Source organism: Crocodylus porosus, unplaced genomic scaffold (genome assembly GCF_001723895.1).
Source record: "Crocodylus porosus isolate Cpor-Errol unplaced genomic scaffold, CroPor_comp1, whole genome shotgun sequence".
NCBI lineage: Eukaryota > Metazoa > Chordata > Crocodylia > Crocodylidae > Crocodylus > Crocodylus porosus.
The window spans coordinates 105,786,870-105,807,691 of NW_017728906.1; the positions used below are offsets into that span (position 1 = coordinate 105,786,870).

The 20,822-nt window shown below is 42.2% G+C and overlaps 2 protein-coding genes across 2 annotated transcripts in view; one reads left to right on the forward strand and one right to left on the reverse strand.

Annotated features, from left to right (window-relative positions):
* The window catches only part of UBAC2 (UBA domain containing 2), a 144,006-nt gene extending 127,586 nt beyond the window's left edge, over positions 1-16,420 (reverse strand). The window contains exons 1-4 of the mRNA XM_019528490.1: positions 16,358-16,420; positions 15,443-15,640; positions 11,464-11,583; positions 8,568-8,674 (exon numbers count right to left, since the gene is read on the reverse strand). Of these exons, the coding sequence (XP_019384035.1) occupies positions 8,568-8,674; positions 11,464-11,583; positions 15,443-15,640; positions 16,358-16,420 (488 nt within the window). The remainder of the gene's footprint in view (positions 1-8,567; positions 8,675-11,463; positions 11,584-15,442; positions 15,641-16,357) is intronic.
* Positions 2,260-7,736, forward strand: GPR18 (G protein-coupled receptor 18). Its single transcript, XM_019529713.1, has 2 exons — positions 2,260-2,484; positions 6,143-7,736. The coding sequence occupies exon 2, from the start codon at positions 6,169-6,171 to the stop codon at positions 7,153-7,155; it is 987 nt and encodes a 328-aa protein (XP_019385258.1). The 5' UTR covers positions 2,260-2,484; positions 6,143-6,168; the 3' UTR covers positions 7,156-7,736.
* Positions 16,421-20,822: the final 4,402 nt, after the last annotated feature.

The window sequence follows — 20,822 nt, forward strand, 5'->3', positions numbered from 1 at the left end:
CCAGAGGGTCCAGGAGCCCAGAGCAGGGCTGAGAGTGAGACCAGAGGCCCAGAAGGGGCAGAGTATGCAACTCCAGGCAGGAAGGCAGCACTCAGGAGTAGCTGAGAGAGGCAAAGTGCCTGGGAGAAGCAAGCCACACTGGAGATTGAATGAACATCAGTGAGTTATAACACCTGGGAGGCATGGGGCGTGATGTGGGGGCAGATGGAGCCGTGCAATTGGCCCTTAAGGCAAGATCAGACTTGGGAAGCCCTGAGGCAGCCTCCCATTTCCTAGAGATTAATACCAACAAGGCATAGCAGGTGAGGGAAAGGGAGTTTTGCCTGAGAGGCAGCAAGACCAAGGACTAAGACGGTAATCCAAGGGCAGGACGGCCACCCCTTGAGCAAAGACCCTGTTACAGATAGCTTTTAAGTAATATACTTCCTAACAAAACTTAACTATTTACTTGTACATATGTATGGCACTTGTCAAATAAAGTTTTCTTTCGGATGGGGAGGAGTGACAGCTGAACAGCCTAATCATATCTTTAAGTCTTGTGAATGAGTCAAAGGGGCATAACAAGCACTCTGCTCCCGACAAAACATGTAACACTGCATTTCAGTGAATTTTTACCTGCACTGAAAGCATTGTACAAATGATTCACAGCACTATAGAGATTCCAGGGTTTTAATGCTAATGGACTACAACACTGACAACCACCTTATAATTCTTAAAATGTAGCAGTCTTTAGGATTAAGCAGTGTTTGGAAAAGTTATGTTTTACAAACAAATACTTGCAGTGAAATTTTTAAAACTAAACCCCCAGGAGCACTTATCCTGGAGAGCTAGAATGCTTTGGCTGTTGAGGGCAAGGGGAGGTAGATTTAATACTCATTATATCTGCAAGGGCTTTGAAAATATCATATATATTGTTTGAGTTTAGGTACCCTACAACACAAAAATCTAATACTAATGTAACAATCTGAAGTAAGCTATATATTAACATACAGTTTTTAAAACCCATCTCTTCTCTGACTAGACAACTTCACACACTGAGGTAGGCAATGTAAACATCTATGCACTTCAATTTAAGTCTGATTACACTAGAAAGTTTTGCCAGTATAGCTATGTTGGCTACAGGTATCTGCCAGCAAAGCCCCTCCAATTTGGATGCAACTATGGTAACCATAAGAGGCGTTTGCTGGCTGACAATAAGAGGGCTTCTGCTCATGTCAATTGGGGAGGTGGTATAAATATGATAGCAGGAAAAAAACCCTTCTGATGATATAGATCATGTATCCACAAGGAGGCTGTGTCAATACAACTAATAGGGCAGCAGTTCTTAAAGTAGATATACTTTTTGACTAATGCCACAAAGCTATTTTGCAGAGACAAGGGTCTCTACTAAACTACAATAATGCAGTTTAGAGCTTTCATCCCATTTTACTAAAGACCAAATCCTGCAAATATTATTTGACCCTACTCTTCCAAAACTCCTATTGACCTTATTGGGAGTTTTCAAAAGTAAAATTAAACAAGAAGTTTCCCCTACACATTGAATTACATTACGCTACACAAGATTTTCCCCTACACAGTAAAGTTCACTATAATACCTGAAATATCTTTTCAATAAAATGGAGATTTTTCTTTCCACATTTTTAATTATTTGGCCCTGAGAAAGTAATTTTTTATGGCATAATAAAAAGCTTGAATATAACATTTCAGAGAAAACCATTTCATGTTTCAGGTAAAATTAAGTACTTATTTTCCCATTATGTGAAAAAAATACATTTATAATACTGCATTCAGTTTATCTGATGAACACTCAGAAAAGGCATAGTTAGCATCATTTTCTAAAAAAAAGTAAAGCATTACAGAATTACTATTTTTCCAATATGATCATATAAATATAGCTGAAAAACAAGCTAAGCATGTGAGTGACTTAAACTTCCTATTTCAAATGCAGTGCATTTTTCTCACTTTCAAACTGACTACCAGCTCAATGCAATGAAAACACAATGGGGATTTCCACAAGAGTAAATACAGTCTGTGCAGAACACATTTAATTCATATTTAATAAAAACTTCCTTTTTTACCATAATTTGGTTGTTATGCAAGTACTTTGTTTCACATTTTTGATGTTCCCAAAATACACACACACATACACATGTGCATGTGTGTGCACATGCACACACACACACAATTCTGAAACAAGAAACATTATAAAAGCACACCCACTGAAAGAGGCTAGAACTGTCAGCTGACAGTACAGAAAGGTCAAAAGAAGAGTTATCCTGTGTGATACATCATTAACAATTTTTTAAAATTAATATAACCAATAAATTAAGTCGGAACTAGCTACATTGTTTCATCATTTCCTGCCCGTAAAGGAGGGCTTCTATTTTAAGACAGTGAAGCGAACAGAGAAGGAAGTCTAAACATTTTTGCAGATCTGAGGTTAAAAAATGAGCATCTCTGAAGTAATTTTATAGCGTGCAGAAGGTAAGTAATGTTTGATCAATTATTTTCAAACTGAGTATAATGGTAATTTAGATGTCTATATAAATTACTAAGACTGACTTCTGCCTTTAAAAATATGAATTTAACAATGCTATGCTTTCTAGAACTAGTAAAAGGAAATGCACTTACCACCACAATTCAACTTTTTAAATACAGTTCTACTGTGCAACTTTACATTTAAGCAAAAAAATTGTTTTTCAAGAATACATGCAGTCACATAAGCTTCTTGTTCTGTATGTTAAAAGTAAGTAGTTGCTAAAAGTAACATCCATCCTAAATAGTTTATAACTATATAGTAAAATTATTTGCTCTCATTGAATTACATTTGGACAGATTTTACTGATAACCTTAAATAAGCCCAAACTAACACAATTCTTTGAGGACATTTTAGGAAAGAAGAGGGGTGGTTAAGAGATAGCAGTTACATAGTTGCAAGCACTAAAACAGTAAGTGGTTTAGCTCTATATACAAACAAGAGAACTAACTCTAACTCTCAGTCAAAACCAGGAGGCAAAAAACCAATTCTGAGCTTGTCCTCTAAGTCTCATATGTAGCACCCAGTTGAAACTCTACCCTCTTTATTAAATGTACACACAAACAACAAAAATTAAATTAAATTAAAAAAGAGCAACAAATATGAATTGTTCAGGGAAATCTTTTCATTAGATTAGATTAAATTAAGAACTCCACTAATTATTAAAATATGACAAATTAAAATATTTGGAAAAAATGACCCCTTTAAGATCTTATAAATCACTTTATTCAACTTAACCAGTTAAACATTAAACATTTCTATCACTAAACAATGTCTGGGACAAAACACTCAGCTCAGGTGCACACGAAGATCTATGCGTGCTGATCTTCCAAATATCAAATGCGAATACTGTGCAAGCAGCAATGTCTGCAATCCAATAATAAACACATGTATGCACATACAAGAATAAATATTCAGATTTTTTAATCTACTTATTTCTTACCTATGTAGTGTTTAAATGTCAGATTTCTAACTTTTATATTTAGAATGGACTTGTGATTACAGGACTAACATTAATTTTAACCATGGACAGTTGGTTAAGTTAAAGAATGTCTTCAACAATAAAAAAACTCTGCAGGTAGATCTTAAAATACTACACTATATAGATTGAAAAGACCTCCAAGTAAGCCACAGGTCACAAGTAATATCAAGTGTAAATGAGCAGACTAGTATATATTACTGTTGAACAACATAATCTCTACAGTTATATAATTGGCCCCAAATCTCAAGATAAAAGTACAACATTAACAGCACACAATCTAAAACTATAATGAGAATGAAAAAACAAAGTTTATGAGAATACTCACTACCCTAAATGTTTTCTCTTTATGTAGAAAAATGACTGTATTCTTAGTAATGTTATTTTTCTGACTGTTTTGATCATTTAATTTGACCAATAATACTTCATCGTTATACTTACAGAATTGTCTTAATGATATTTGAATAAGAATTTCTTATGAAAAAGTGATTTAAACCAGATAGTCTTATAGATCAAATATCACCATATTACCAGGAGTCCTCTTCAGGAGCTTTTGTTATGCTTTGGTATCTGGACATTTTATTTTTAGTTTACCCACATATTGCATGACTACTTCAAAAGGCATTTCTTAAACCCACTCCAAACCTCTTTCCTCGTCAATACACCGTACATTTTTTCCATCTGAGGTGTGAATTCCATTTTACTTTATGGCCCTCACACTAACATTTTTCCTTTAGTGACCTAATCTTCTTCAGACCAATCAGCAACATTTTCATTACCACAAAAAGCATCACTGAGACCGAGTTCAGCCTTAGGCATTAATATATAATTACATATATAATACTAATTACAAGATATATTACAGTTTTAATATAGAGAACCAAAAATAAAACTAATAAATAAAACATATTTCCAAAGCAAAACATAATCATTAACTTAAAGGACTTTGGAAGACATGTCCTATGTAGGTATGTTACATCGTAACTGTTCAGGATGGGAGTACCCCTCCTTGAAAACATCTGGTACTGCGTGTTGTCAGACAAGGACAATGGTCTACACAGACCACTGCTGTGATCTTCGAGGGAAACTTTTATGTTCTTAAATTATATGCATGATTAACAATGCATTGATGTATAATATACAAAAAGTACATCATAAGAGTGAGATATGCTGCTATTAAAATGCATCTTTCATTTCCAAGACTAAAACAAACAGACTACTGATAACCTTACAAAAATTGCATTCTCCTGCTGTTAGGAAAACTGTTAGCAGCATCAGGTATTAACTTTTGTCAAAGAGATTTCAACCCCCTCCAAAATGAAAAAATAGAAGGGAAAAAAGGAGGACGAAGAGAAGAATACAGAAGAAGAGAAACTCTCTTTGAAGAAGTGTTGGGAGGCTAAGTCAAGGGTCAAGCGAAGTGGACCATGCCATCTGCAAAATCGGTAGAAGACTAAGGTCCTGGATAGACATAACATTTGAACCACTTCAAAATGCAAGCAGACAGACATATGTGCACTAGGAAGTGCTTTGAAAATGGCCAAAGCACTTTAAAAAAAACCCAAACAAACCCTGGATGAACTATTTTGAAGTGCCTCATTTTGAACCTTTTCCAATTACATCTGCACACATTACAAAGTATGGCAGGGGTTTGCTCAGGCTTCCAGCATCTTACGGTGCTCCACCCTTCCCTCCCCTCCGTGGTAGGAGGCAGAACAGGACAGCTAGCCAATGAGCACTTTCCTGTGCCCTCAGCCACCCACAGGGCAGACATCAAGAATGCCTAAAAGCTCTTTGCCTCTAGTCTTCAAGTTCCAGAAGTGGGGAGGCAGGGGGTAGGGCCTCCCAGGTCCATTGAGGGGCTGCATGTTTCTCCACCATTGAAGCACTCCATATTTTAGTGGTATGTCTGCCCAAGGCCTAAGAAAAGACTACAATAGATTTATTCTTCCCTGCTAGCAGTCTCTAAGTAGACTAAAGAAAGAAGGACACCTCCTTTTTCCTGTCAGCAGATGAGCAAGTGCACTGACACTTCCAATTCAAGGCACTTATCACCAAGAGACTGAGATAGGAGAGAGACAGCAAGCACCTCATTTTAGGACAGCATGTTGCTAGGAGTCTCAGCATACCCACTCTTCCCAGCAGCTAACCTGCTCAGAAGGTCATCACTTTGAGGTTCTATTCATGGTTCATTCCTCATCCCAATTTTTTTAAAACAAAATAGCTCTAAGATTAATCCTCTCTTTCATATATGTCCAGTACATTTTAAAGCCTGGGAAATGAATACTGTATTTAGAACCCAAAATATCATTTTTAGATACATATTTTTCTTCTTCCTTTTACACACTATATATTAGTTATACTTCTTTAACAGAAATTATTCTTTTTTGAATTATTAAATATCATATCATTCCATCCAGAAGTCTGATATATGTAATCTTCTTGGGACAGAGACTGCCATTAATAGATAAAAGTCGGTAGCACAGTGTAGGTGATTATTCCTCAACCATATGAGGTTCTTACTCCTTAACCACAATTACTTTTAAAAATAAAAAGGTTTCTATGTGGAGCTTTAAGTCCCTTTGATGGCAATTTCACTTTTCATACTTCATTTTATTTGCTTTTAGGAAAAGTGTACGAGGAAAAAAAGACAATGAATGGATATAACCAAAACATTATGCCAGGAAGTCAACACCCCGAAGAATACCGGATCGCGTCCCTGGTCTTCTATATCTTTGTATTCACCATTGGATTACTAGTAAATATCACAGCACTATGGGTTTTCAGCTGCACTACCAAAAAAAGAACAACTATAACTGTCTACATGATGAATGTTGCTTTCCTCGACTTAATTTTTATATTATCCTTGCCCTTCCGGATAACCTACTATGGGAAAGGAATTTGGCCTTTTGGAGATCTGTTTTGTCGGATTGTCAGCGCTTTCACTGTGTTTTATCCAAGCATTGCTCTGTGGTTGCTTGCTTTTATAAGCGTAGATAGATTTATGGCTATTGTCCAGCCAAAACATGTGAAAGAACTTAAAAATACAAGCAAAGCTTTGATAGCCTGCATTGGCATCTGGATAATGACCCTTGCATCAACTTCCCCTCTGTTGTTTTTAAATTCAGATCCAGATAAAGCCTCAAATTTTACCACCTGCATAAAGATGCTTGACATTATTCACCTAAAGGAAGTCAATATGTTAAACTATTCTCGCTTGATTTTCTTTTTCTTGATTCCCCTGTTCATCATGATTGGATGCTACCTTGTTATTATTTACAATTTCATCCATGGCAGGACTTCTAAACTGAAACCCAAGGCCAAGGAGAGATCTATAAGAATTATAGTTACTTTGATTGTGCAAGTGCTTGTCTGCTTTGTACCCTTCCACATTTGTTTTGCATTCCTGATGTTGCAAGACGAAAACAAGAGCTACAATCCATGGGCAGCATTCACCACCTTCCTCATGAACCTCAGTACCTGCCTAGACATTATTCTGTACTATATTGTTTCTAAACAATTTCAGGCTAGAGTCATCAGCGTTATGCTTTATCGCAATTATCTGCGAAGCGTACGTAGGAAGAGTTTTCGATCTGGGAGTTTACGATCACTAAATAATATAAACAGCGAGATGATATAATACGCAAGACACATTTGTAATGCAACACAGTGATGCTTACTAAGGTCCATTTTTCAAGCCACACTGGAAAATGTTCTATGGTCAGCAATACTGGGACCTTTTATATACGCTATAATATAACTGTTAAACAAGCAGTATACCATATAGTGAAAACGTGAATATTGCATCTACCTGTTCTAAAGGAATATGTAAATCTGAGATGAACTTGGATATTGAAAAATCTATCTTCTGAGTGAAGAAGACACACAAATACGTTGTCAATTAAATACATATTTCAAGCTGTGAAAAAGGTGACAATGTCTATGCTAAATAAAGCAGACAGATCTGCAGTATTTTGCTATAACCACTGGCTAGCCTACTTGAACAGGTGTGGGGTTTTGTTGTATTGACATGTCTAATTGAACAAAAAGCAAGAATAAGTTCAGCTTTTTCCGAAACAAAATCATGCACATAGAAAAAGAAACCTGACATTTATTTCTTTACCCAAAATCTCTTTGATTCAACAGCACTTTAACACCCTAAAATTAATGACATTCTATAATCAACTAAAAAGATAGTAAGCAGTATAAAAGATAAATAAGTTAAAATGTCCATTATTTTAGCATGGTATAGTGTACCTTACCCCTAGCCTCTGCTATACTCCCAACCTTACACTTACAATCTGTTTATCAGAATAAGGTGTTTAATCAGAATAATTAAAATGAATTAAATATGTTAATTTATATAAATAGTGTCTCACCAATATCTTTCAAAGCAGTGAACTTCATATATTAATCTCCAATCCCTGTGAAGACTGATATGCACCAACACACTTAACAGCTAGTTTAGAATGTCTAACACATGCTTTTTTATTATGTTAACTTCCATATGCCCTAGTCACTGTGACTAGGGCAGGGTGAGCAGGGCACAATCCTCAGATGGCAACTCTTATGGGGCACAAGATTCTCCCCCTTCCCCCTACTCCATGAGCAGTGCATCTGGGGAACAGAGTGAGTCCTGTAAAATTGACTACAGTAATGTTAGTTGTGGGATTTTAACACTGACTTTGCTACTGAAAAAAGTGTGCAAAATTAATAAAATCATGTGGGAATACTGTACTAGGTAGAAAAGATGCCAATATTTAGCTATATATTGCAGTGCAACTCCTTTCAAAAGAGTGTGGCAGAATTCAAAGTAACCATGGAAAAATAATATCGAAAGTACTACTATACATAAGTAGTAGCATCATATTTGGAAAATAATTGTTATAAAAATAGTGTTTGGTCCAAGAACATTTACACTGCACTTTAAAAAGGCTTAACTGTATTTGAAAGGTTTCATTAGGAAGTCATTCCTTAAATCTGTAATACTTAATCTCTTGAAAGCAAATTTAAAATGATTAGAAATAAACAAGCCCATTAAGAGCTACTTACAATCCAGAGGGCAAGCTGCTGATAGTGATGCCAAAGACATACTGCACAACTTCTACAAGAAGAAGATCAAACAAAGCTGAAAGCATCCAGGAGCCCAGTAAAAAGGACTGAAAAATAAAAAAATAAAATGGGTCCCAAACACAGATTGGTTTACATAATTAGATTTAGTTCAACAGTATTCATGGTGTTATTTCCATTAAACATATGGATCTCATATCTAAATATGCCAAAAAGTCCATTTCAGGTCTTCAATTAAAGACAAACATACATTAATATCAGACTAGACTTTTGATATTAAGCAATGAAAAAGAATTAGATTGGTAAATAAAATTCAATTCCATGGGCCCACTAAAACGTGTTGACAGAACCCTTGTTTATTAAATACAAAATTTAAATGGTCTTGAGTAGGTGAGTAGGGCTTGTAAGCCAGTCAATTAACTGGACAATTGATTGCATATTTTTAACCAAAGTTTACAGCAGTTTTACAAAAAAAAACCCAACACTACCTCTTTTTGTAATTTTCTAGATAGAAATATGATTTTTATTGTTTTTTAACACATAGCTTAATGAAAAATTTGTGGATTGGGGGGTGGGGTTGTTGTTTGTCTGTTTTTAACAAATTTTGACTGATAGTTGACTAGTCAATTGACCAGACTTTATTTGACCAGTCAAATTCCCAACCCTCGTCTTGATCTTATAATGCTAAACAGGAATTTTAAATCTGATTCATGTAACTAAATCTCCAATTAAGAATATATCTTAACATTAACACTATTTTTAAAAACAGCATGCAATTGTAAAAAGCATTTTTCAGCAGAGAGTGCACCAATAAAAACTGCAATACCATATTTACTCAAATATAAAGACAAGGTTCCTCACCCCCTTCCATCAACTCAAATATAAAAAGATAAGTTCCCCCTCATCAACACTGAGGAAACCGCTCGTCTTACACTTGTATACAAGGAAACGGCATTAAATACATCATCTATCTTTGTACTGATGCTAAATGCAGCATGTGCTCAGTAGTGGAAATCAACTACGAAGTTGATTAAATCCAGCTGACACTGAGCATGACTGCAAAGTACATAGCCCATATGGGGCAAACATACTGATGGGAACCTACCACAAAGATAGGTTCGTGTAACCCATCTGAATATGACATATGATAAGACACTGAGCACAGTCCCCTTCAGCACCAACTCTTTACATCTCAACTTCCTCTTTACATGCACAGCTTAGCTGCGGGGGGTTTTTCCCCCATTTCCAGTTATTGCTGTTTCTTCACCGGCCTTAAACATCTGACAAACATTACAAAACAGGGCACCAAGCAGTTCACTCAGAATCCCTTTTGCCCCTCACTCAGTCTGGCACATATAATCAGTGGGGCCCTGTCCTCCATGAGGTGAAGTCAGACCAGGCTGCCCTGCCCCTCATCTGCAGACACATTTCTGGATGGTCCTACGACTCATGACAGGAACACCCAGTTCCAGTTATGAGTGGGGAGCTAATCAGCACATGGGTCCTTTGTGGGAGGTATCTGGAGTACAGACACATGCTGCGCAGTGCTGAGCTGTGGGGTCACCATGCCTTGAAACGCTGTTGACTCTGATGGGGCCTAATCAATGAAGTACATGGTAAATCATGAGTCTTTTGGCTTTGGACTAATATTATACATAGTTTGTTCTCTATATAAGTAGATGCTAAACTGCTACTTACAAGTGTGTTTATAGAATACCTGTGCTAAAACTTGCAGCAGTTTCAAAAAAGGTAAAATGCATAATTTCTGGGTGAACTAAGTCTATGGATACTATATGCAAATTGCTATGTTTATTCAAGGTTAAGTTTTTTTCAAATTTGTTCCTCACTTCCATGTGCTCAGGGAGAGCAGGGCCTGTAATAGTAAGGAGGAGGGATGAGCCTGCAGAGAGAAATGTGGCAGAGCACAGGTTGTGTCTGCCACTTTATAGGGTTTCAGGCAGGCTCTGAGTAACCAGCAGGAGCAGTCTGGCCTAATTAAATAGTCACATGACAGAAGGGGGCCAGTGGATTGGAGGAGGGCTGGGCCACCTTAGTATAAACCCAAGCCCTAGGAGCAGAGCTTACACCTAGGGAGCCAGAAGAGCAACATGATTCAGCCTGCAGTTCCCAAAACTGCAGGTAGGATAGAAACTATAGGGAAGGAGGAGGTTCCTGGTCCTGGGTAAGACCTGAAACCTACATCCTGTTGGGGCTTGAAGGTGTGGCAGGGCTGCCCCCAGGAAATGCCACACCTGTGCCCTTCCAGTGAAATGCAAGGATGGTGCACCAGAAAGCCTCAGCCCCCATGCCCTGGTGGGTTACGCCATTAAGGGGGTAGGTTTGGGATACAGGCATGTCAACAGACATCCGAGTGGGCCATAGGCTGAGTTTGGGCTGCCTGAGGCCAGAAAAGGCCAGGGGACAGAGTCAGCCCAGGGTGTGGGACAGTAGGCCTACTGCCCTATTGTACAGTAGGGCCTGAATTGGGTGGTCTGAAGGTCTATGAGGGACCAGGACCATCAAAGGCATGGCAGGTGAGTCAGCTGGGCAGGCCAGTGACTGGACTGACACAGGAAGACGTTTGAGGGGGGTGGGGGGTGCAGAGGGCAAAGGTGCTTCCTGAACCCCCAGATTGGTTTTCCCTGTTGTAGCAGTAGGAGGTCAACAAATCCAAAACAAACCTCCAGTGCAGGATTAGATTCTATGCTTGGAAAATTATAGCAAACGTATACATTTTTCATCTACAGAATCTAATGATTGGGCGAGTTATCTTACAATCACGATAGTCTTATATTCAAGGAAATGCAATACATCTGAGACAGAAGATTTTAATGTGATTAGCAATTACTGTATTGAAAAATATATAAATGTAACTTACTGAAAATTTTCTGCTGCCATATCTTCTTTCAAATATTCTAAAGCTGTAAATGAGCAAGCTGCTGCAGAATGTGTCTTTTAGATCAAGACATACCGTTCTTCCACATACAAGTCTCCAAATCTAGAAGATTTAAAAAAAGCACCAGGATCTTTAATTCTCATTCCCAATGGAAGTTCTTCCAGGGATGTGTATTCAGATAAAGCATATTACAAAAGAGGAAATATTTAATGAGAACAGCCTTAGTAAATAAAGTGGTCCATTTTTTTCTGTAACAGTTGGTCACAATTCAGTAGTATATTTTAGTAAATCTTGTTTAAAAATAAAAATATTTTCCAGTAAACTTTATTTTTTTAAGTGCCATACATGTCAGACAACATTTACTTCATGTTTGCAAATATTAATTGTTAAACAACCCTAGTAAAGTTCTATCTGTTGGACATACAACTACACTGCTATATTCAGGTCCCAACACTTGGCCTGTGAACTTCAAGCTTCTCAGGGCCAAAAGTACTGACTACAATCTATTGACCCAAGCTTTTCTGGCGCAATAACTGAGTATCCTAACTTTTATGGAAGGGTGCCTAACAGGGAAACTATTTTAAGCCTCCAAGGCCAGTGCTGACTCCCCAAGATAACCCAATAATTTAAATATACCTAAAACTCCAACCTGTGGGCACACTGTGTTTACAATTCACCACTTCAGAGAGATGCAATAATTGAAGCAAACAGACACAAGGATTTTGTAGGGGTTCCAAGACGCAATCTCTTTTCACTTTAGCTATCAGAAAAATCAGAAATATCTAGACAAAACAATAAATGCCATTCATCTGGGGAGATGCCCATGACAAAGGCATTTATTGAGAGATTCATCAAGGCTGAACAACCTACCATTGTCCCTGGTCTGAGAAGCATGCAGAATAGTCTTAACAACGTGTATAGACACTAAATCAGTGATGCTCAACTATGGCCATTCAGCCCACAGAGCTGTGTCATTAGACCCATGAGATCTGGAAACGTGGCAATGGGAGAGTGCTGGCAGTGTTGTCACACCCTTACCGCTAAATTTCTGGACCCCTGAACCCCACTGGCTAGATGATGTTGCCCTGTGTATTACATTATGCCAACATGTGGGGTTGCTACAGGTGTGGTGGAATCTGGATATGAGGGTTGGACCAGCACAAATGGGATCCAGAAGTGTGGGACCAGGCTGGCACATGGTGTAACTGCACCTAGGGACTAAGGGTGCACCAATAAAGATTTTTTTGGCCAATACCGGTGGCCAATTATTAAGCAGCCATATCAGCCATATCAATCCAAAAGCCAACAGGCAGCCCGGCAGCTTGGAGAGCAACATCCTGCCAGTAAGTTTGTGGAGGAGAAGGGGAATGGCATTGGGAACAACATGGGTGGGGGTGCAGATTGAGAACCCCTTGGTGAAGGATAGAGTTGGACTGGGGTGGGGCAGAGGCAGGTGCTGCCCAGCCAGGATGGGGCATAAGACTGAGCTGCAGGTGGCTTGTCCAGGGAGTATGGGGGTGGGGGAGGGGTGTGCGGCTTCCACCACTCCATGCACCCTGGGGGAGGCATGGGGGGCATGGGACCCCCGGATTTGTGTGTGAAGCAAGGGTGGGCTGCCTGATGTGGTCTCGGGGCCAGGTGCTGTGCCAGCCTTTTCCCGGCAGGGGTGCAGGGCTGGGGCTTTGTTCGGGGTGAGTGGCAGTGACACTGGGAGGGAGGAGCTACAGTGAATTTTAGGGTGCCCATAGCCCACCCCGTAGCCCCCCCTCCCAGCACCACTGCTAACCACCCTGCCCAGCCCCAGCCCAGCCCCCTTGCCAAGAGACTGACACAGCCCAAGACCACATGCCCTTGCCCCATGCACAAATCCAGGGAGCACATGCCCCCATGCCTCCCCCTGGGGTGTGCGCAGCAGCTGGGTGATGCCCCATCACCACCCCACGAGCCCCAGATGAGCTGCCTGCAGCTCCGTCCTGTGCCCCATACCACCCCGGCTGGGCAGTGCCTGCCCTGCCTCTGCCCCAGCCCCACACCATCCATCAACATGGGGGCCTCAATCTGCATCCACCCAAGCCCCTTCCCTCCTCTATGCCCCTCCCCCACCACAGACTTACTAGCCAGACCCTGCACTCCAAACTACCAGGCTGCATTCCTAGCCACCTGCATGTTACAGCTGTGTGCATGAGGCATTTATTGTGACATTAATTGGCTACACTGGCCAAAAAAAGCCAATTGGTGATAACATCAATTTTCCTTTTATCGGTGCAGATCCAATATGGAGTGATATATCAGTGTACCTCTACTAGGGACTGAACCCACACCACTCATGTGGCCTGCAGGGACAGATGACTGAGCAACACTACACCAATTTCCTAGGATTAAACAGAATTAAGAAATACATATATATAAACTCCCTAAATTATTCCCTAATAGGCTTTCCTGAGATACTTGTATATAGTAGTGTTGCTAATGAAGAAAGGATTACTACTTCCAACATGACTTGCTATTGCTAAGTATTTTTCAACATTATAAAGCAAATTAAGGGATTATAGGATCCTCTTAAGGATAACTTGAAAAAAAGAAAATGATTAATAATACTGAAAAATGTGCATTTCCTCAAACAGTTTTTTCCTTATTTGCTTTTCCAGTCTGTTTCTACATTTTGATATACCAAAAATATCAGGAATTCAGCAAAAGAAAGAAATTAATGTTAACAAGATATCTGAAAATGATAAATGCTAACAGTACATCAAAATGTAATCTGAACTATTAAAATGAAATCCGCACCCCTCACAAATGAACATATGGAGTCAGTAATAGTCAATGGAATATTGTCAGCTTCCCCTCGTGTCCACAGTGAAAGCTAATGGCAAGGGAGAAAGAAGTTGCAACTTCATGCTTTTTCACTATTCTGAGACTCTCAGACCTTTGCCAAACTTCCAGCAAGAAAAGAGAAAATTACAGTTTATTTCTAACTTTAAAAATATAAACAAAGAAATACAAGCAGAAAATATCTTGTAAGTACACAATACAAAACAAATACACAAATATATTCTTTACCTAGCAAAAATAGTCAGTTAAAAGCCAAACTTTTCTGACTCTTTAATTTACCTTTTCAGACTTAAAGACAAAAAAAGTTGTTCTACACTGCCCCTGTTCTGAGAAGCATGAACTGCCCACTTAGTACATGCCACAAAACTGAAATTATTCTAGGCGCAACTTTGAACAGCCCTGAGTATTTTCCTCATCACACTGTGCCGGGCAACTCTTAACTGATTATACTGCATAATTTTCAGGCTTTTGTCTGTGCTGAGCAGAAGCAAGTAGGTTAGGCGTTGTCTCTGTGGCTGTCTCAGACTCAGCTTGGAAATGGTATAGAAATAACCTAAGGCCCAGATCTTCAAGATATTAAAATGCTCAAGCCTAAAATACTAAGGAAGATAGTAACAAAGCCACTTGTTAACTCTTCTCTTCTGAACAGACAGTGCGGTTTCAAAAAAATATATTGTCACTTAACACTGACAGTAGAAGGTTCTTTAATTAAAGAAACCAATACCTTGCAGGATCTAATGCTTAGGACAGTGATTCAGGTTGCCACAAGACCCTTTTAAGGGGGTTATGGAATGCCATACAATATTAACAGTCAGGCATGCAAACAACATACATGATTCATAAGATAAACCCAGAGATTTCAAATAGGAATTCAGTGTGAAAAATATTCTGGCTTGTTGTAGTCTGAGTTCTTTGCAACAGAATAATTGCTCTTTTTCCATAGTAAAAAATGAGTGAAAGCTGTCATTTTCCAAGGACTGCCTTGTGTCTCAAGAGGTGTCTTGAGTCTCAAAAGGTTGAGAACCACTAGCCTACGAGATGTTGGAGATTAAAGAGTTGGATCAAGACAACAGGCAAAGAAAACTATGCGAGTATTAGAATGGAGAGTTGCAGATAAACTGACACTTACCTGAAAATCCTCTTTTACAGCTTGTAGATTATACACGAAGAACTTCTGATAATGTTGGAAGAGCAGAGTCAACAGAATCGACAGGCCACTGGGAACTAATAAGAGACTCTTTGACAGAGGTGCTTTATCTTTAAAAAAAAAAAAAAAGAACAAAAACCTTCTCAGACTTAGCAACTGAATAAAACAAGTAGATGAAGACTAAAACATCACTAGAACTGGCTTGTTTTTTGACTGGACTTCAGGACATCCCTTGATAAATGACAGAGATAAGAGAGAAAACATAGGTGCTCCGTGAGGGAAACTTTTTGTAGGTATAAATGGCAGCTGGATGCTTAATACTCTCCCTAGGCCAAATAAGCTGTTTGAAACATATTAAAACAAGAGTTGTGGGTCTACAACAATCATCCCATTCTATGCATGCTTCCCACAGTCCTGGAACTCAGCAGGAGTCACATTTGGGTCATCACAATTGGGCCTGCATGTTCTTAACTTTCTTGTTCTGAGTACCTTCCTTGGCCTCCGACTCACTTCCTGGGCACTGGCTCTTTGTACTGTCTTCACAGAAATGGGACCTCAAAGTCCAGCTAGCCCCCTCCCCACCAAGACAGCTACTCCAACCCCCCCAATAACTTAAACAAGCCCACTCTCAAGGCTCCAATCTATTTAGAAATACAAAGCAGCAAAAGCAAACAGATGTACAAGGTCTGTAAGGGGTCCAAGAAACCAAGCACTCCTTACTTTAGCAAGTACAAAAATATGCAGGTCTACTCAAAGCAATAAACGCCTACGTGAAGGTCCCCATCTCCGATTCCATACAAATCTTAAACAGTCTTTAGGTTCAAGTTTTTAAGGTCCACTGTAAATCCCAGATACTTTAGGCTCTTGTGTGGGACATTTCTACTTTTCAAACCCTACCTCTATCTTACTGTCCAAAGTGACTTCTGTTTGAATGGGAACCTTCAGCTTGTGACCCAACATTGTCCTAGGTCTGGGAGAGGTATAACATACCCCTAACAGCATAAAGAGTCATAGGAAAATTGGGCTGGCGAGAGTCTTCAGGAGATTATCAAACCCTTGTTTAAAGGTAGGATTATCCCCATCTAAATCATCCTGGACAAACATTTATCAGACCTGCATTTTAATGTCTCTAATGATAAGCAGGGATCCAGGTTCTCTCTTCTGATTTCTCATTTTGAGGAGAAAAACACAGGAACTGGTGGGTTTCCCCCTGCAGGCTGGCAGAGCTCCAGCCTGCAAGAGGCTGGGGGGAGTAGGAAGAGGGTGCTCAGGCAGGGGGCATCACGTTCATGTACACACATACACACGCATATAATCGCCAGGCAGCCTAGAGAGCAGCTCCCGCAGGTAAGTAGAGCAGAGGCGGGAGAGGAAGGGGATTGAGGCCCCCATAGTGAGGGAGGGAGGGAGTTGGGCAAGGGCTGGGGCTGCACCCAGCTGGAGTGGTGCACAGGGTTGGGGCCTGGGGCTGGAATGCACGGTTGCAGGGTCTGGGTGGGAAGCAGCATGGAGCCACTGGTAGCTCATTTGGGGGGTAGGGGCAAGGGATGGCCTAGCTCCCAGAGGGCATGGGGGGGCACGTGCCCCACAGATTTGTGCACGGGGCGGAGGTGTGCTGCCCGTTGTAGGCTGAGGGCTGTCCACCCTGCTGCCCTCCCCCTGGAGGCCTCTGCAATCGGATAGGCAGCACCTGATGTGGAAGGGCACAGCAGGGCAGGGAAGCTCACTGCCACAGCTGGGAGCCCCATGCTGCCATAATGAGGTGCCACCTGCCTATGCAGCAGCAGCAGAACTGGGGGCATGGAGTTGTGCCCCACGCTGCTGCTGGGTGGGCAGGGAGCACCTCACCATGGCAGCAGGAAGATCCCAGTGGCAGCAACAAGCTTCCCCCCCAGCCCCGCTCTGCCCTGCCACTTTGGGTCCCACCTGCTGGGCTACGGAGGCCCTGGTGGGAGGGCAGCAGGGAGGGGAGCCTGAGCCCGCAGTGGGCAGCCCACTTCTGCTCCCCCAACAGGCTCTGCTGTGGTTGTGCCATCCACAGGGGAAGGGGAGCCAGGCTCTGTGCTCCACTCTGCCACAGCAGATTCTGCCTCTTGCAGCCAGCAGGCAGAGCTCAGGAGGTTTTGCAGGAGGGAGGGAGCTGCACACCCAGGTCCCAGGCCCCATAGCCCTGGCAGCTGGGGGGCCCCTCTGGCAAGGTGGGGGGGGAGGCGGGGCAGAGGGCTGTGGATAAGGAGTGAGGGGCAATGGCCTGGGCAAGGCACTGGCATATCAGGGCTGTTCAGTGCCACAAAGCAATGGAGGAGGGACAGCCACAGCTGGACCTGCATCCTGATGAGACAAGGGGGCAGGGACAGTTCTGATTTTCCACAATAAAACCCCCAAAAGCAAACACCAAAATGTATATGCATTTAGAATTTATTTTATTATAATGACTGAGGCACTGGTAGGCTTCCAAATTTCTTTAAAATTGTAAATATCAACAAAACATTGTCTTCAACTGATACCTATATATATACAGTAGCATTTCATTTTAATCATGGAAAAATGTGGATTATGGGGGTTTTAAATCAGAGAATTTGCTATTTTTAAACAGAGAAAACCAGAATCCCTGATGATAAGCAATCTCCTTAGGTTACCTGTTCCAGTTTATAATCACCTGTACAGTTACATGTCCCTCTATTCCTAGTAAAAGCATGCAACTTCACAACATATTTAATCAAGCGCTTCCTTTCCAACACATGCAGCGCCTAGTCTGGATCGTGTCAATTTGTGGATTATTGACAGTCTTCAAGGCACCAAAATAACTGAAGTGGGGTGAAAGGGGCACTAGTCCCAGGTGCCAAATAAGAGAGGAAATTGGTTTGGCCCCTTCACCCAGGAGTCATTCCCAAAGCAGGTACAGCTGGGCAGGGGCAGCACCATGCCTACCAGGGCATCTGGAGTGGGAGAAGGGTGGCTTCCCACCCCAAGAAGCTTTTCCATGGGAGGTGCAGCCCTCCTCCAGGGATGAGGGGTGAATGGGGCATCAGGAGATGCTTCTGCCCGACCTACCCACTTACAAATTGCCACCCACTTGCAAATAGGTAGTAGTAGCCCAAGCTAATGACACTAGGAGACAAGCAGTAGCAACAGCAGCTGGCACTCACCTGAGAGCTCCAGGAGGTAACACTCTATTCCCTCTCCTCACTCCCTCCAGTGATCAGCACTATTCCTGCCCCCTGGATCAGAAAGAGAATCTTACGCCTCTGCTATGAGGTCTACAGGTCTTTGACTTGTCCTCAACCTTAGATGTCAAAAGAAATGGCCAACCCCCTTCAAAGCACCAAGCAATAGAGAAAAATGGAGCTTAACACACTAACCTGAACAACAACTAGCATGTAAAAGGTAGATCTTGTGTGACAGTATCCCAAGTTACAACACCTGCATTAAAGGTGACTTGCTAGAAAAGGAATTTAGTGTTATAGGTGGAAGGGTAGCACAGCATGATCCATTTAGGTAGGCACAAGAAGAGTTGTAAAAATCAGCTTTAAGGAATGAAAGAAAGAAGTTACTTATGAGTAACTGGAGTTCTTCCAGATGCATTGTCCAAATGCACATTCCCAATGAGTTTGTACAACCCCAATTAGAGCTGCATCAATATATCAGTCCATATCAGATTGGCACCGATAAAAGGAAACTTGACATTATCGGCAATCGGCTTTTTTTGGCCAGCATAGCTGACACTGTCATCGATAAATACCATGTGCATGCATGCAGCTGCAGCACACATGCAGCCAAAAATGTAGTCCAGCAGCTTAAAAAGCAGCATCCAGCTGGTAAGTCTGTCGGGGGAAGGGGTTTTGGGGAGAGAAGGGGCATGGGGGGTGCAGAGTGAAGCCCCCATAGTGAGAGAGGGAGTGAGGTTGGAGCAGGGGAAGGCACTGCCCAGCTGGGGTGGGGCGGGGCATGGGACAGAGCCAAGGGATGGGGCTGCGCACACCTCCAGGGAAGGCATGGAGGGATGTGCCCCCAGGATCTGTGCATGGGCTGTACCGGCCTCTTCCAGGTTGGGGGACTAGGCCAGGGTGGGCAGCAGCAGTGCTGGAAGGGGAAGCTACAGCATGGGCTATGGGGAATTTTGGAGTAGCTGTAGACCACCCCGTAGCTCCCGCACCCAGCATCTGCCTGCCCCAAGTGCAGCCTCAGCCCTGTCTGCTGCTGGCAAGCCTTTTCCCGGTAGCAGGGTCTGCCTGGCCAGGGGAGAGCTGCAGAAGCTGGGGCTGGCAGATCCTGGCTGTGGTCCCCTGGGGTGAGAGAGGACAGAGTGGGGAATAAACCCTATGCCTGCCCCATTCACCTCAGAGGGACATGCTGGGACGACATCTGGCCATGCCCCTGCCCCTGCCACTGCAGCAGCAAAGAGGCGGAGCAGACCCTGACATATGCTGTTCCTCCCTGGCCAGGCAGACCCTGGCTTGCATCTGTGCCAGCAGGACAGGGCAGGGAGGGGAGAATTAAACCCTCTCCCTCCCACATTTGCTTGAGGCTACTACCAGGCTGACCATGCCCCCTGCCACTCCAGCGGCAAGGGTGGGGGTGGGAAATACCTGGCAGGGGCTGTTTCTCCCTTCCCCCTCCAGGCGCACCCCAGCTGGGGTCCTTGCAGGCCAGTGTGGAGGTTTAAACCCCTCCCCATACTCAGCCCACTGGGGCACAGCCATGCTCTACCTTTACCACAGCTTCTCTGTAGCCAAGGGCTCACTCTAGCACCCCTGCCCTCCCTCTGGTTTCCAGCCTGAGCCACTGCAGGTGGCTGCATTTCTGGAATCAAAAGTGAATGTCTATTCACTTGCAAATGGTTCAATCCATGCAGGTTAACCTAACCTGAAAAGACTGAATCAATTCAGGCTTGGGCTTTTCGTATATCTTCACCTAACCTGTGGTGCTGCATTTGGATCCCCGGTGAAGTTAGGGAAGCTCACTAAGATATAGTCCAGGGCCAGGAGACTATCCTAGCTGAGCGATGAGGGAAAGTTTACCCTCTTAAAGGGGCAGAGGGCTGTTGTTATAGCCCAGGGGCTTATGTTGTATTTACATCGGTGGTTTGGGTTGGAACTATAAGGGTATGCCTGAAGAGTTGACTTGGACCCTGAAGAGCACATGATCACCTTGAGCCCTGCCAGAGGCAGGCTTAAGCTCAAGAGACTGTTGAGCACAGATTGGGCGGAGTGCAAGACCACAGAGCCAAACAGAGGGGCCCAGGGGCCCAGCACCCGAGAGGGCCATGACCAGACAGGGGCCAGGGGCCCAGTGCCCAAGACAGGTACAGCAACACAGGAGCCAGGGGTCCAGTGACCAAAAGGAACAAACCAGAGCTAGT